The sequence below is a fragment of the Rhinopithecus bieti genome, unplaced genomic scaffold (assembly GCF_001698545.2).
Source record: "Rhinopithecus bieti isolate Rb0 unplaced genomic scaffold, ASM169854v2 scaffold_2350, whole genome shotgun sequence".
Lineage (NCBI taxonomy): Eukaryota > Metazoa > Chordata > Mammalia > Primates > Cercopithecidae > Rhinopithecus > Rhinopithecus bieti.
In genome coordinates this window covers 2,441,970-2,457,780 of record NW_016803902.1, presented here as the reverse complement: position 1 = coordinate 2,457,780, position 15,811 = coordinate 2,441,970, and the positions used below count along the sequence as shown (strand labels likewise).

Below are 15,811 nucleotides of genomic sequence, written 5' to 3'. Positions count from 1 at the left end.
CTCTGAACATTGCCAGATGTCCCCTGCAAAAATCTCCCCTTATTGAGAATCTCCACTTCAGGGCCTAAAAATATCTTCCTGTTCAAAGTATCTTCTTTAGTCTAATCGAATAACAGTTTCAGGAAGATTCCCACCTAATCATTATCAAATATTTACCAGGAAAGCTTTTGTTTCCCCCAGCGATGACATGAATGAAGACAGTTAAAGAACCCTCCATATCTCTGTTCTGTAAATAAGCACGTAAGTTATTTCTCGCCCTCCTGCCAAACAATTACATCCACCCAAGACTGGAGCGATCACTAACACGAGGGCAAACACCAAATCTCTTGCTTCCCAAGTTGCAATTGTGAAGCACGCAGGCAGCCTCCCTAGAGAGCGTCTCTGGATGTCTGCAGATCACTGCCGCCGCAGCAGCACAAGGTCACCGTTCCTGCAGCAATGCAGCAGGGCTCCCAGGATCCCTACTCGCTCGCTCCGCAGCCTCAAGCCTCCTGCAATATCCCCTCCCACCACTGGGCGGCAGGAGCATACTTCCCAGTGCCCGGCGCCTTCGGGTCCACCGGCGAAGGAATGATGGGGCCATCTCATCAGAGAGCTCTGCGGCCCAGCAACCCCGAACAAAGAACAGAGATAATGATCGTGCTAAATTGGAAGCTGTGGAATGGGATTGTCTTTACTCGGGCAATTATTAATAAATGAAAGCACATGAAAGACCAGGGAGAAAAGGAATCATTTAATTAAATTTCTAATGAAAATGAAGCCATTCCGGAAATAGAAATGGTATTTATGTTGTTCCTATTTTACATGACCCAGCTAGCTCCTATTTTCACATAAAGCCGCTGGTCTCACTTGACAGGCACAGATTAGTCATTCTCCATTACAGATACTTGGAGAGTTGAGTCACCCTAAAGACGGCAGCCTCTCTTACAACCTGCATCAGAAAAAGATGTAACAAATGCTGCCTCTCCCCACCCACAGATCCAGGGCTTTCCTCTGGGGCGGGAGTGGGTATGGTTGCCTGGTATCTCCATGGAATGTGTCCCTTGCAGCACTGAGAGGGTCATGGGGCAGCTCCGCGCTGCACATGAAGGTCACAATAGCTAGCCATTCAGTCCCTTTCTCCTGGGATGAGTTCTTTTGCCCAGCAGTCACAGGGTGTGGGTAGTTGTGGGGTTGCAAGAGAGAAGATGAAACTGGAAGGCAACTGGTGGGAAATGCTGGGGGAAAGAGTTTGTCCATCTCTTAAGGAAGCCTTGCTCAATATGACCATTTGTGAAACAGCCTGGGAATATCCGTTGTCTAGACTCCTGATTTGTCCAGCAGAGCGTGGGGCTCTGCAAATCTGGCCACTATCACCTTTTCTAAGTCACCCCAGAATTCCAAAGGACCAATACCCTTGCAAGGAAGGGATAGCCTGGCCCGAGGAACAGAACACACTCATGTGCTGATAACAGAGAATTACAGATGGAGGGGCTGCACAGAGAAAGAGTGCAGATTGACACCTTGTTTTTCTTTCCACCAAAAAAAAAAAAAAAAATTAAAACACTGAGTAAGAATGAGATAGGATCTGCTCAGCCTGGTCATATCCTCACAGGAAACAATCAGAGTGAAAAATGTGCATTGTCTCCTTGTGCTCAGAGCTAGGATAGTTTTAATGGTTTTGTACCAGTTGAGTAGGAGCTGAGCTCTGTCATGTCTTTGCTCTGCCTTTCCTGTCTCCCAGGTGATGGTGAGCCAGACTGGAAGTCAGGAGCAGGGGCTTCTGTGCCTCTTGGGCCTCCATCCATGTGCCTGATCCAGTCAACATGCTCAGCCTGCTTTAAATACACACACACACACACACACACACACCACAGAGAGAGAGAGAGAGACTATAAAATAAACACATGTTCATGGCAGAAAATGCAGAAAAGAATGGCATCTCTCTGGGTCTGTGAGAGGGAAGAATTCATCTTTTTGCCCTTAATATACTTGAAGGGTTAAATAATGTGCTTTCCATCATGAAAAAAGCTGGTTTTGGAGGGCAACACTAAGAGCCAATCATACAGAGATCACAGAAAGCTGGTCTTGGCACAGACCTAGCTGAGGAGAATTAACAGATCTACTGGGGAAAGAAGAAACTACTTGCTTCTAGGTCCCCTTTAAAATGACCAGAGCTTCCAAAGTGACTACTACTAGCACCTTTCATTTGTAGAGTTGTATACTTCTACAACTGTGTCACACCCCTCGTTTCTTTTCTCCTTACAGCAATCCCCATAAGGGGTTTGCTTACAGCAATCCTTACAGCAATCCCCACAATCTACCATAAGGTAGGTAGTGGAAGAACATTTTTATTTCTATTTTTCAGAGAAGGAAAACAGATCCAGAGAGAAGTTACTTGACCCAGACATACATAGTCAGTGACAGAGCTATAGACCAGAAAGACTTCCTGACATAGCTGCCCTACTTCTCCTCATATTCACTCTCTTGCCCTTGACCCAAGAAGCTGACACTTTTCCCCAAGGCCTCAAGTCCCAATCTATTTCACATCTGAAACATCTTCCAGGAATACTCCCTGACTCCCCAGTAGCTTGCCCTCTTCTAGACACTACATTTTTATCAGAGTGGTCTAAGGGTTCAATCTCATATTCACCCTGAGCAGTATCTTATGAAGTCTGGCCCCAGGATTGCTCTCCTGGACTCTAGGAATTAGACGATCACTTTTCAAATTGTACCATGCAGATAAGTCACTTGGGAACCTACTTAAAATGCAAGTCTTATTCAGAAAGGCTAGAGGGGGGCTTCTCACCACCATCCAGGTAATGCTGCTAATCTAAGAAACACTATAAAACAAAATAGGGGCCGGGCGCAGTGGCTCAAGCCTGTAATCCCAGCACTTTGGGAGGCCGAGACGGGTGGATCACGAGGTCAGGAGATCGAGACCATCCTGGCTAACCCGGTGAAACCCCATCTCTACTAAAAAATACAAAAAACTAGCCGGGCGAGGTGGCGGGCACCTGTAGTCCCAGCTACTCGGGAGGCTGAGGCAGGAGAATGGCGTAAACCTGGGAGGCAGAGCTTGCAGTGAGCTGAGATCCGGCCACTGCACTCCAGCCTGGGCGACAGAGTGAAACTCCGTCTCAAAAACAAAACAAAAAACAACAACAACAACAAAAAAATAAGATTCTACAAGGACTTGTTAAAATGCAAATTTTCTGAACCCAATCAAATCTATAAATCAGACTATCTTGTGGGCCTGTGAACCTGCATTTTAAACAAAGATTCCCGCTATTCGTGAGCAAACAAAAATTTGATTACGCCCTCCTCTGGGCCAGGAACTCCTTAAATGTTAGAATTAAGTATATTTGATAGTTCGATGTAATCTCTGTGCTCCCAGAACATAGTATAGGTCCTAGTATGCATAATATATGTTCAATTATTTTGTTGAATAAATGGATAGTTCAGAATACATACACCTAAAGCAGATATTTCCAAACTTACCTAATAAAAGTTTGGTTTTATCTTTGCATTCTGGTGTATTCCAAGGGTTGTTGCAGGAGCCCCAGGGTAGTACAGACACAAAGGAGGCAAACAGGTAGAAAAGTGTATAGCAAATAATCACATTGTAGTATATGGCTATTAGGACAGAGATGATCAGCATCGCGATGCCACAGCCTGCAGAAGCAAAAATTCCAGGGGTTCATTCCTTCTTAAATGCTATGGAATTCTTAGAGTTGGGCATAGGGTAGGGACCTAGGTCTGGGCTCTCTTGTACAGAATGGATGCACTAATAGCAGAGTGGACTGTATGTCTACCAGGGATATGAAGGCATTCTGCTGGGAACTCAACAATGCCAGAGGTGATCTTGGGCCATTATTCAGAAGGACAAAATAAAGGATGGCAAGAGTTAGTTCTATTAAACACAAAGGCAGGTCTCCCTCCCTGGGGATGCATGGTGCCAGAGGGGACAGAGTCAGAAAGGGCCTGAGGAGGCTGGGAGGCAGGCTGGACTCACCTTGTAGAGCTGGGATGGCCTTCCACACAGACACCGGCCCCTGGCTGGCAAACTGGCCCAGCGACACCTCCAAGAAGAAGATGGGTAATCCAGCCAGAGCCAGCATCATCAGGTAAGGGATGAGGAAAGCACCTTGGAAAGAGAGTGGGGAGTGAGAGCCCTGGGAGGCAAAAGCAGGCTGCTGCCCTCCTTCACCTTCCGGGTTGGGGGCTGGGCTCCCTCTCAAAGAACTAAAGGACAATTTAGCTCCATTCCTGAATAAGCCCTTTGATGTCCTGTCTCAGCAACAGTCACCCACAGATATTTAAGAGCCCTCTTCCAAAAAGTATAAGGGTACCCATGCAAATACACTCCTTATTTCAATTCTCCACTGGCAGATGGCTAGGGATATGTGCTGATGGGGTTTTATTCTTTTCTTTTTTTATTATAGCACTTCAATTTCCCAAAATTAAGCCCCTGCAGAGCTCAACCAGTCCATGCCTTTGACTCACTACTGGATTCAGATTGGTGAAATCGGAGCCTCAGCCCTCCCAGGACCTAAAAGCTTCTAAGCTAAACTCCAGGAGGCCTCCTCTACAGTAAGTTACCTGAACACCTTCTGCCAACCAGGGTTGGGCAGGCTCTGCCAGAAAGCCATTGGGGGATACCCATCCTTCTTCCTAAACCCAACCCCATCCCCATCACACACTTCTCAACGTCCTTCTCCATATGAGAAGTTCCTTCCATCCTTCAAGGTCAACTCAAATGCTTCCTCTTCCAAGAAGTCTCCCATCTGTGTCCTCCCACAGTACCTTGCTCCAGGCACCAATCACTTGTTAATTTTTATGTAAGTGTCTTATTCAGCCTGTGAGCCCCTAATGTTGTTTGCGCTTCATCTCTTTATTCCTCAAAATGCCCCCTCTAGGGCAATAGTATCTGGCAGACCTCCACAGAGTCGCTGAGACTTCTCTGGGGTTCTTTACCTTCAACATTCTTTGAGGTTGTTTGGGAGGGACTTGGGGAATGGTCGTGATTTTTGAAAAGGTTTTGACCAGAACGTGCTGCTGCATGGGCCAGAGTCAAGGGCCAGGGTACTGGAGATGCGCGAGAGCAGAACAATGGCCTTAGCGGAGGGAAAACTGATCTTTCTCTAGTCTACTCTTCATGCTCCCGCCCCTCCGCACTTCCTGTTTGATGGCAGGGCCTTTCCTGCCCGGGGCTTTCCAAGCCAGGAAGGCCCAGGAGCAGCCACGGGCTGCTGGGGAGTAAAACCCGGGTCCTGCTTTATCCTCTCAGGACGGGGATTGTGCAGTCCTCCTCTGCTCCTGAAAAGGAGCGGCGAGCCCTCCACCCCACTCTGAGGGCTGCGGGGCCCCGAGCCGCAGTGCGGAACAGGCTGCCTCCCATCGCAGCGCCTGGCTCCTCTGGAGCGCCGAGATCTGCTCCGCTGCTCTTCGCAGATCCCGGGCTTGCAGAGCGCGGGCACTTGCGCGGGCCAACCTCCTTTTGCTGGAACTCCCTCCCCATCCTCTACCCTGAGTACCCACTTCCCTTCTATTCACTGGAAGCCTTGTTGTAGCATCCTGGCCTGAGGGCGCCCTGTGGAAAACCAAACGGGAATCTATCTGGGTGCCTCTATTCGTGTGGCCGGTACCTGGTCTGTTTTCAGGGCACCCCAGATGGCAAATGCTCTGCGGTTCTCGTAAGTACTTGTCAGAGTGTCCTAATTTGGTACTAGAGAGGAGGGGAGTAGTGGCCTATGTTTTGCGCTTTAACCGTCCGGTAATGCAGCACCTGTCAGTTCCGCTGCACCAAATTCCGCCTGAAGCGGACCCAAGAGGCAAAACAAAAGAACAAAAACCCTCAAACTGCCTGACCTATGGGCTGAAGGAATGCATTGTTTGTCCCTTCCGTCCAGTTGAGAAGATGTAGGAGGGGGCTCTAGGTTCAAATTCCTATTGCTAGAGAGCGGCCGGCCCCGCGGCACCTAAACGTCGGGAGGGCCAGAGGGATCGTGAATGTGCCAGGTCCCTCCTCGGTGGGTACAGAAGAGGTACAAGGGAGCACAGTGGCCCAGCAGCCGATGCAAGCCTAACTAGTGTCCTCCCCGTTTCTGAAACGGCTTTCCTTAAAAACCAGCACCTTCCTCCCATTTAGGGAAGATGAAAGAAACCTGTTTTCGCTGTACGATTTTACTAAAATCAAAATATGTTCTGCTTCAAGAAGCAGAACAAGAAGGCGGAGGTGGCGGGCATTTCTGAGAGGTTTTGACAGCACATCCCCACCCCTTCCCCTCACCTCCTAGCTCGCCTAAGGAGTCCCCTAGGAAGGCAGGATATAACACTGAATCAGGGCTCCAGGACTGTACAGCTGCTGGCTGTAACCTTATTGGATGCCCGAAGTGCCGCCGCTCTCTGAACGCTTGACCGCTAGCACCCGTGCTTACGTGGTTCAGGACCCAGGCCCCAAAACTGGGTCAGTGGGGGTTTGTGGGGCCTCACTCCTCCCCTGTGCCCCTCTCTAGATAAGAGACTCTGGGATCTAATGCCGAACGATTATGGTTCATAACGCCCTCTGGTTATGCACTCACGCCTACGAGGTGTAGGGCTGGAGCCTGCGGAGGCTGCTCTGAGCCTCCCCGCCCTGCGACCCTGCCTGAGGGCTCCTGTCCCACCCAACCCTCAGGTGCCCGCCCCGCCCCGCAGCAGGCGGAAAGAGCGGAAAAGCCATACCTCCCCCGTTCTGGAAGGCCAGGTAGGGAAACCTCCAGACATTGCCCAGCCCCACTGCGTACCCCACCATGGACAGGATGAAGTCCAGTTTGCTGGACCAGTTCCCTCGGGCCTTATTCTCATCCCCTTGCTCGTCCTCCTGGGGGCGGAAAAGCACATTGTCGATAAGAGCCCCGAGTAGGTCCACAAGCAGGCCCCTTCCACCCCTCCCCCCGGGCTAGGGGTCCTTCCCAGCAAGCAGGCTCCCACTTTTCAACTGAGGATGCATCGGCAAGCAGGACCCCAAATCTAAAGAAAGGATGCATCTACAAGCAAGGACCTCACCCCTCAACCCTGCACTGAGAGTCAATCAGCAAGCAGGTCCCCAATTCTGATCTGAAGATCCATCTTAAATAGACCCAAAACCCCCTCTTTCCCAGATCATACAGTCAGGGCATACCAGCAAGCAGCTCTCCCCAAACCTTGAACCTGTAAGGTGATTGCAAGCAGGTCCCTCCATCCCCAAACCCTCACCAAGAATTTATTTGGCAAGCATCATGCCTGGAGTTCCCAGCAAGCAGGTTCCTAATTAATCCTCTCCCACAAAAAAGCCTTCACCACACCCCCTCCTCAGCCCTTTCTTCCTTTAGAGTGTGTGACAAGACCAGAAAGAGAGCTGCAATGCCGAAGCCAGCTGGAGCCCCTGCCTTACTTTCTTGACCAAACCAGAACCTGCCTGGTCAACTAATTTAAGAAGGCATCCTTCAAGACTAATGCAAGGGAGATGGGCAGGAGGGAGATTTGCAGGTGAAACAAGAGGAAAAGCAAACAAACAAAAAAGGTTGATATGGGAAGACACAAACCATCTACAACCTTGAGTTCTGGTCTAAATTTTACTACTAACCAGCTGGACAACCCCAGGCAAGCCTCTTGCTCTCTCTGAACCTCCATGTCTCATCTGTAAAAGAGGCTTAAAATAACTGTCCCCTGAAGCCCTTGCCAGCTCCAGCAGTCTATGAATCTTTGAGGCTCATTTCTTCAAGCTCACACTAAGACGCTTTCTTGGGGCAGTGCCTGGTCATGGAATGCCTCACTACTACTCAGGAAAAATGGGGGGAGACCACCCCAAATAAACTCTGAAAATGTTTTGGGACACCTAGACACTGCACAAAGCTTTCCAGAGACTCAGGCCACCGCACAGTTTCCACCTTCTCAGTCACCCTTCACCTCCTATTGTAGTAACTTGCTAGGTCTCATACTTTTCTACAGGCTGTGGAGGACACAGCAGCAGCTGTCAGGAGAAGTCTTGGGGAGGGAGAAAGAGCCAGGGTGAGTGTCAGAAAGGCACAATCAGAAAGATGGGCAGGGCTGAAAATAAGTACTTTCAGAAACCAAACATCTTTAACATCCTCCCTCTCATCCTCCCACACACAGACCACCTCCACTCCTAATCCCACCCTTCAATCCTTCCAGAGCTGCAAAGGGTGGGAGTTCCATCTCCTTCTGCCGCAGTGCGGAGGTTAAGCAAGACAAGTGAAACAAATATTCTGCTCCACCTGGGGTCACACTGTGGGATACATGCTGTCAGAGGCAGATAATACACATAGAGAAACCCTCCAGATGTGGACCCCAAAAGGAAAGGCAAGTGGGAAATTCTATGTTTATTTCTAGTTCTGACACCACAAGCTCCTGCTTTGTGGGCCTGTGGATAAGTGTGAGTGTGTGTGTGTGTGCGTGCGTGCAAACACTAGAGTGACTAAAGATAGAAGGGCTGTATAAATCCTAAACCTCACACAGGCATAAATTTTGGTCCAGGCCCCACTGCTGGATATATGCCTAGTCCCTGAGGCCAGGAAAGGACAGGAGATAGCAGAAAGGCAGGCAGTGAGAAAGGAAGAGGTGAAGTGGATGAAAAAGGACAGAAGAAAGAAGAGATCAGAGAAGGAAGGAGAGAGACAGAGGGAAATGGAAGAGAACAAAAGCCTATATGAGATAGCGGGCCACCAGCGAAAGTTGCCTTTATTCATAACCCAAGGATTGGGATTTGCTCTGTGGGTTTTTCACACCTCTAATTAAGTGGTAAAGGATCAAATGCAAGAGGGGATTCAGATTAGTGGAGCCCGAAGCTTATACAATTGAGGGAGGTTACTTTAGGGAAAAAAATAGAAAATTTCGGCAAAAGTAGACACCAGGTTTTGGAAGGACCCAGGCAAAGGACAGGCCCCAAAGCTTAAGCTTCAGTAGCCTCAGGTAAACCCACCTCGCATTAAATGAGTTCTCATGTAATAAGCGTTACTGGTAGTGTAAAGGCTACAAAACTTAAACTGTTATCCTCCTACCCCTCCACCCCCAGCCACCACCACCTGGCTTTGTTCTGAATTTTCTCCCTCTTTTTGTTTAATTAAGAAATTATTTTTGAAAAGAAAAGACAGTCATTGGCAGGAGAGGGAGTCTGTCTGCATAAAAGGGTGGGATCTATCTGCCTCAACTGCTTCGTGAATCCGGACCTGGATTCCCACTACAGCCAAGGCTGGGAAGGGGCAGGTCGTGGCCCCTCTGGCAGGGTCACTGCAGCCCTCGCGCCCTGAACTGCCGACCCCAGCGCAGTGCGAGCTTCCGAAGCCCCAAAGCCGCCTCCCGCATCCATCACCTGGCACTGCCAACCGGTTTCCCCATCAGCACACGTGCACCCGCCACGGCCCGGCTGGCCTCTCTCGCGCAGCTGGAGAGCAGGACACTGTGCGGGCCGAATGCAACCGCTTACCTGGGTGGCAACGGTGGCCACGCTGCCCGGGAGCACGGACGTGATTCCATCCGTGCCCAGCACCACGGTGCTCTGGCTCATGTTCACCCAGCCCACGGCAGGGGCATTGTTCCGCTCCAGGGTGCCCTTGCCCACATTCACGTTCGCATCCCCCTCCGGGCCTCGCAGAGCATGGATCTTACAGTGCAGCGCGTTGCCGCGCGCGGAGCTCCCAGGAGGGGGGACGGCCTGCGCGCCTTGTGCCTCTCTCAAGTCCCGCAGAGCTGCCGAGGCCGCCTGCGCCCGCGGGCTACTGAGTTTGCAAGACCCCACTCCTGGCGGCTCAGCCTCGCAGGCTCGCGCGTCCGCTGACTGGAAAGTCTGGGCGCCGGTGGAAGCGGACCTGGGCACATGTGGCGGCGGCGGGGCGGCAGCCGCGGGAAGCTCCTGCTCCGGGCTCGTCCTGGGAGCGCATGGGCCATCCGGGTGGCCCTGCGCCGCCGCCGCCTCCGGGCTGTTGGCTGGCTGTTTATTCATTTCCTTGGGAGCACTGCAATCCTGCAAACACAATGTCAAGTTCGTGCAAAACAAAGTCACAACAGCTTTTAAAATACCTGTATCTACATATGGAGACGTTCGCAACTCAGGTCCAGATACAATATCTGGGGAAGCAAATTGGAATCTGAATTTTTTCTGTTAAGAAAGACTGCAATCAGTATTTCTCAATTTGCCCGCTTCATCGATAACCAGATGACAAAGAAGCTAATATTTCCTCCCTAGTGGAGGATGAACTAAGAAAAGAGGCAGAAATGTAATTTTGTAAGGGTAAAGGGGGAGTGAAAATAGCCCTAGAGTCATGAGCTACCCTCCCTCTTTGGATTTCACATCACAGCTGTGGGTGCCCGCATCCCCATCACCATTGTAGAAAGATTCTTTAATTTTCCGCCCCATTTCCTTTGTCATTCAACAATGCACATTGCCTTTTTCCCCCATAGACAAGCTGTGGCCACAAAGCTGATGCCCTGGCACCTGCGAGCGCTTGAGGCCAAATTGGTGGAGTCCCAGCGCTCCACAACCCGCCTCCTCCCGCCAGGTAGCAAAGAAAGGTTAAGAATCACGATCAAAATAACCACAAAAAATCCTACAACGATAATAAATTTAAGACACAGAGTAGTAATTAGGTTTGTTATCTTACACAACTTGTATTCACTTCCAGATTCCCAGACACGTAAAAGAATATCCAAAGTTTTTTTGTTCTTTTGTTTGTTTGTTTGTTTTTGCGTAACTATTCACAGGCGTCTAATACCCTTCACAACCCTACGCTGGCTTGGGTACCAAAACCCATGACTAATTTTATTCTCTTTTCCCAATTCACTTTCAAATGAAAAGAACTGCCAGCGGTGGTTTTCCTAGCCACTTTCTCCCCTCGAGTTATCTTTCAGGGCTTCCTAAACATTAGCACCAATAATTATTATTACACTGTAATAATCCTATTATCTTCACCTCCACTGCACTCTTCTCGTCTAACCCCCTTTCACAAGCACGCAAAATAGAACTCCTCAATTTGCACAAATCTGAATACCTCGGCTTCAGCCAGCATTTGTCTCATTAGCCTCTAGGACCCAGAGCAACTCGCCTCTGTACCGGCATCTGGCTTTTCAGCACCGAGGACAGTACCCGGGATCGGGTCTTTAGGAGCCACAGCCAACAGCTCAGCTCTACAGCCTAGGAAACCTCTTTGCGACCTCAGGTGACGCTCACAAGTACAAACACCTAGGGCTTCGAGAATTGTTCTCCTCGTCGACCCCTTTCCCCCCACCCAATGCACAGACATCTCCAAAAGAAATAGCCAAAACGAATCTGCTTTTCCTATCCCCTCAGCCCCCTTTCCTCTTGAAAGAACAAAAGCACTCACTCACCATGTCTGACACAGGCAACAGATTGAACTGGTGGAGGGTGAAACCTGCTATTGACAAGACTGGGTTTGGCTCCAGCAGGAGAGGCGCTTTCTATATCTCCTTGGGAAAGGCCGGGTTTGCGTCAGTGCAAAGCAAGGTGCCCTTGGTTTGACATTTTCTTGATAATACAAGTTTGATAAATCATTACCCCCTTGGATTCAAGTTTTAAAGGGACAACAGCCTAGAGTATGCTGGCCAGTTGTCGCTCCAGCGGGAGGGGGCTGCGTGTTTGGCGTGACTCATGTGGGTCTGATTACTAAACTGAAACCGGCAGGAGGGGAAGACAGAAGTTTGCCTCCTCCTAATTGAGGGAAACATGGGAGGGACACGTCCCACTGCACCCAAGGCAAGGCGCAGTCGCCAACAGAGTGGATCGAGATGTAGAGGTGGGGGGAGGGAGCTAAACCACTGTCTTCTCTTTCCCTTTCACTATATTCCATTGCTCTCTCCCCCAATCTTCAGGGATGCCGAAAATATTACTCCGAAAGAGACTGAGGGTCTGCGCGTAGCCCCACAGCTCTGCGATGGCTGAAGCAGACATGGGTCCTGCATTTATCAAGGTGTACCTACCTAGCATGTATGTGGACTTTAGATTCTCACATCCCTACCCTTTCGGACAGTCAGTCTTGGACGAATCCTGGGTTTTTTGCTTAAAATTTGGGATCTAGTATTTCCGTTCCTATTTCTGTTAACACAATCAGGAGAAAATTCTGAGTATAACTGGCCGTTCTCATTGCATTTTTAAGTTCTTCTGAAGACGTTTTAGAGAAATGAAAATGAAGATTTTCCAACACAGACCTAGTTCTTAGGTCACTTTCAAAGTCAAGGAAAACCCATTCTTTCTTTGTAGTCCTTTCAATAAAATCCTACCAGAGCCAGGCCTGATTTGGCAGCGCGGGACCTTAGAGACCGTCCAAATCGAGATGCCCAGCAATGGGGGGAGCGGGGGTTGGGGGGGGAGCCGTACCAGGAAGTGGAAATTCAACAGTACTGTGGCGGGGATGGGATTGGGGATGGCGATAAAAAGATGGACTTTCTTGTTGGTACAATGCAACAGCTATAATCAGGAGAAGAGAAAACGCCTTTACAAAGAAGGTGTAGTTTGGAGACTAGAAGGGGATTATCAGCAAAATCCTTCCCTCCTCTCCTTACTTGCCGGTCTAGCTTGGGGAACCCCTGGCCTCGGGGATGAGGAGCCACAGACAGCACGTTGTCCTTTCCCTACTGCCAACAGCCCAGCCCACTGCCTCAGGGTGCGCGCCGTCGCAAGCGGCTGGGCCGTCCCCGCGCGGCGGGAGGACACTGCCGCGGCGGCGGCGGCCGCAGGCGTAGTCTGCAGTGGCAGATTGCAGCGGGCGCCAGGGGCACTGAGGGGCGCCCTCCTGCCCCTCTGGAGAGCCCGAGAGTGTTTGGATGCCTCTGCTGGTTGGCTCTCCCGCCTAGCCCCTCTAAAGGGCAACTGGCTGGGGACACACGGTCTGCATTGCCTTTGGTGGGGGCAGGAGGAGGAGATCTTTCTTTTGAGACGCCTTGAGAATTTCAGGTCGCTTTTTATTGCAGTTTTGAGCTAACGTCTATTGAGATCTCAATACTCAACCATTGTGCAAGGGCTATCCATGAATTATCCCGGTTAGATTTGGCAATTGCCTTTCAGAAACTGCACAATTGCAAAGCTAAGGAAATTGGGGCTCAGAAAGTCGTTTCTGAGTCCTGGAGAAGATCCCAACCACCTCCCGCGGGGCTGTCTCTGGGGTCAGTCGCGCTCTCCCTGGGGCCAGCTCTTGGGCGAGGTCGGGAATTAGGGTTAAGAGGGTGAGGTGGGGTGGGCTGTGGTGGACTCTGGCTGGAGGAGGGTCTTCTGAGTGGGTGGGACTGAGAATTCTGCAGGGGTGCCTGCTCAAGTTCCGGCTGGCGCTGAGAAGCAGCCCGCAGGCTCTTGGCATCTTGGGGGAGGCCAAGAGAACCTAAGGGTGTTTCTGCCTAAACAGTCCCCAGTTTCCGAGAGGGCTCAAGACGAATGAATGCAAGAACTGTAGAAGGCAGGCCTGGCAGGCAGGCTTGGGCTCAGAGAGCGATCGGCCGGAGCGGTACCAAGAGGCGGGCCCAAAGATCGGTGTAGGCCTCCCTCTGCAGTTCCCCGGCCGACTTCCCCGAGGGACAGTCACGACTTTGGAAGGTTCTGGCCAGTTTCCCAATTTGCATTTGAGCAGCCCCAGCAAAGGGCCAGGTGAGAATGGAGCGTCCACGCGGTGCCCGGACGTTCCAGGGCGCACAGACTTGGCTGCCCCGGGAAGAAGGGGGAGAACTGCGCAGAGGCGGCGGAATCCTGCCGGCCTTCTCACTTCCTCCAGCTGCGGCCCTGGGCCTGAGTGACGCCCAGCGCCGCCGTTTGGCCCCCAGGCCTGACGTTTCGCCCGCTGGCCCTCCCCGGCCCGGTGAACACTTGGGTTCCTGCGTGGGGCCTGCCGCGCGTCAGGCTCTGCAGAGGCGGGTGACGCGCAGGAACTGCTACGGGGTTTGGCAGAAGTGCTATTAGAGCTCCCGGCCTCCCCCCACTTTCAGCCGCAAAATCCTAGAAGGGAGGGGCTGCGTGAAGAACAGAGGGAGGGTCTGGAGCGGAGAGGCCTGGAGGTGTCGCTATGAGGCCAACGCGGGGCGGAGGGGCGAGCACCAGCCCGGCTTGAAGGTTGGGGTTCAGGGGCGGGAGAGAGCGTGCTGAGGTAGGAAGCCAGGCCCTGGGGCAGCAGGTCGTGCGTATGGGTGTGTGTCAGCGCCTACGAAGCGCAGAGGATGGAACCGCAGTATTAAAAAAAAAAAAAAAAAAAAAAAAAAAAAAAAAAGACCAGCCGCACCTCCTCTAGACGCGGGCCTCCGTCCCCGCCCTCCGCGGACGCCTGTTTGTAGTGATAATCTGGCCCAGCGCGCCGCAGCCAAGGAGGCCGTAAATCCGCATCCATCACCGCGCAGCCATTCGGTCTGAATTAGCCAGTCACTACGGCCTTAATTACTTTGTCAAAGATGAAAAATAGTAATTGATTTTGTCCTCGATCACTTTGTTCCCTCCGCTCCTGCCTTGCAGATAAGCAAATAAATATTTTTGAAAACTCGTGTCCACTCGGTTGTATGGGGGTAACCTACTGGAAAACAGGCCATCCGGTGACAGTCCTGACGCCAGTGTTACTGCCAAGACCCGAAAAGTGAGCTGCAACCCAGACAGGAGAGGGCCCTGAGGGCGGCCTAGGGCATTCAAGTCGCTGCCTTCCTTCTCACTAAGGAAGGAGAGAGGAGGGAAAGGTACCGGTGTCTTACGAGCGCTTGCTCTGGCGTTAGCAGGGCACTGTGGCACCAGCCTTCTCTGGTCCTCAGGGCAGCATGCGAGAAAGAGCTGCCAGCGCGACTGACAGGAGAAGAAACGCGTCCAGGGTCAGCGGGCAGAGCCTAGCTTTGAGCCCGGGTCTGTGTTGGCTCCCCTCTCCATCCACCACGTGAGGGATAGAGTATGAGCGCCTATGTTTATGTGATTTTAACACGGGAGTCGTTAACACCTACAACTTCCACAGATGATGGACGTGAGGGCTCAGTGTAGGTTTCAGGTGACATGGCCGATAGTCAAGAAGCCGCAGTATTTTTGTCCCACTTGTCTACTACTGCCCAGTTCCATTGCAGTGTTGTTCTGTGCTAAGAATGTGGGCTCCGCAGATACACTGCACCACCTCCTAGCTCTGTGACCTCGGAGGGGAGGAAATTCCCCATCGGCAAAATGAGCATAATAAAAATTAACCTACCTCGGCTGGTGCAGTGGCTCACGCCTGTAATCCCAGCACTTTGGAAGGCTGAGGCGGGCGGATCATGAGGTCAGGAGATCGAGACCATCCTGGCTACCACGGTGAAACCCCATCTCTACTAAAAATACAAAAAATTGACTGGGTGTAGTGGCACCCGCCTGTAGTCCCAGCTACTTAGGAGGCTGAGGCAGAACAGCTTGAACCCGGGAGGTGGAAGTTGCAGTGAGCCAAGATGGCGCCATTGCACTCCAGCCTGGGCCACAGAGGGAGACTCCCTCTCAGAAAAAAAAAGAATTAACCTAACCTCAAGGGTAGCCTGAGGATTAAATGAAAGAATGCATGCAAAGTGCCTAGATTGAAAGTACCGGCCGGGCGCGGTGGCTCACGCCTGTAATCTCAGCACTTTGGGAGGCCGAGACGGGCGGATCACAAGGTCAGGAGATCGAGACTATGGTGAAACCCCGTCTCTACTAAAAATACAAAAAATTAGCCGGGCGCGGTGGCGGGCGCCTGTAGTCCCAGCTACTCAGGAGGCTGAGGCAGGAGGATGGCGTGAACCCGGGAGGCGGAGCTTGCAGTGAGCCGAGATCGCGCCACTGCACTCCAGCCTGGGCGACAGAGCGGGACTCCGTCTCAAAAAA

The 15,811-nt window shown here is 51.4% G+C and overlaps 1 protein-coding gene across 2 annotated transcripts in view; it reads right to left on the bottom strand.

Annotated features, from left to right (window-relative positions):
- Positions 1–11,622, bottom strand: part of SLC6A5 (solute carrier family 6 member 5) — a 54,642-nt gene extending 43,020 nt beyond the window's left edge. The window contains exons 1-5 of one of the 2 annotated variants that reach the window (XM_017858395.1): positions 11,347–11,622; positions 9,449–9,985; positions 6,706–6,844; positions 3,995–4,126; positions 3,481–3,654 (exon numbers count right to left, since the gene is read on the bottom strand). In XM_017858395.1, the coding sequence (XP_017713884.1) occupies positions 3,481–3,654; positions 3,995–4,126; positions 6,706–6,844; positions 9,449–9,985; positions 11,347–11,349 (985 nt within the window). In that variant the 5' untranslated portion in view covers positions 11,350–11,622. The remainder of the gene's footprint in view (positions 1–3,480; positions 3,655–3,994; positions 4,127–6,705; positions 6,845–9,448; positions 9,986–11,346) is intronic. The other variant, XM_017858403.1, reaches the window with a different exon arrangement.
- Positions 11,623–15,811: the final 4,189 nt, after the last annotated feature.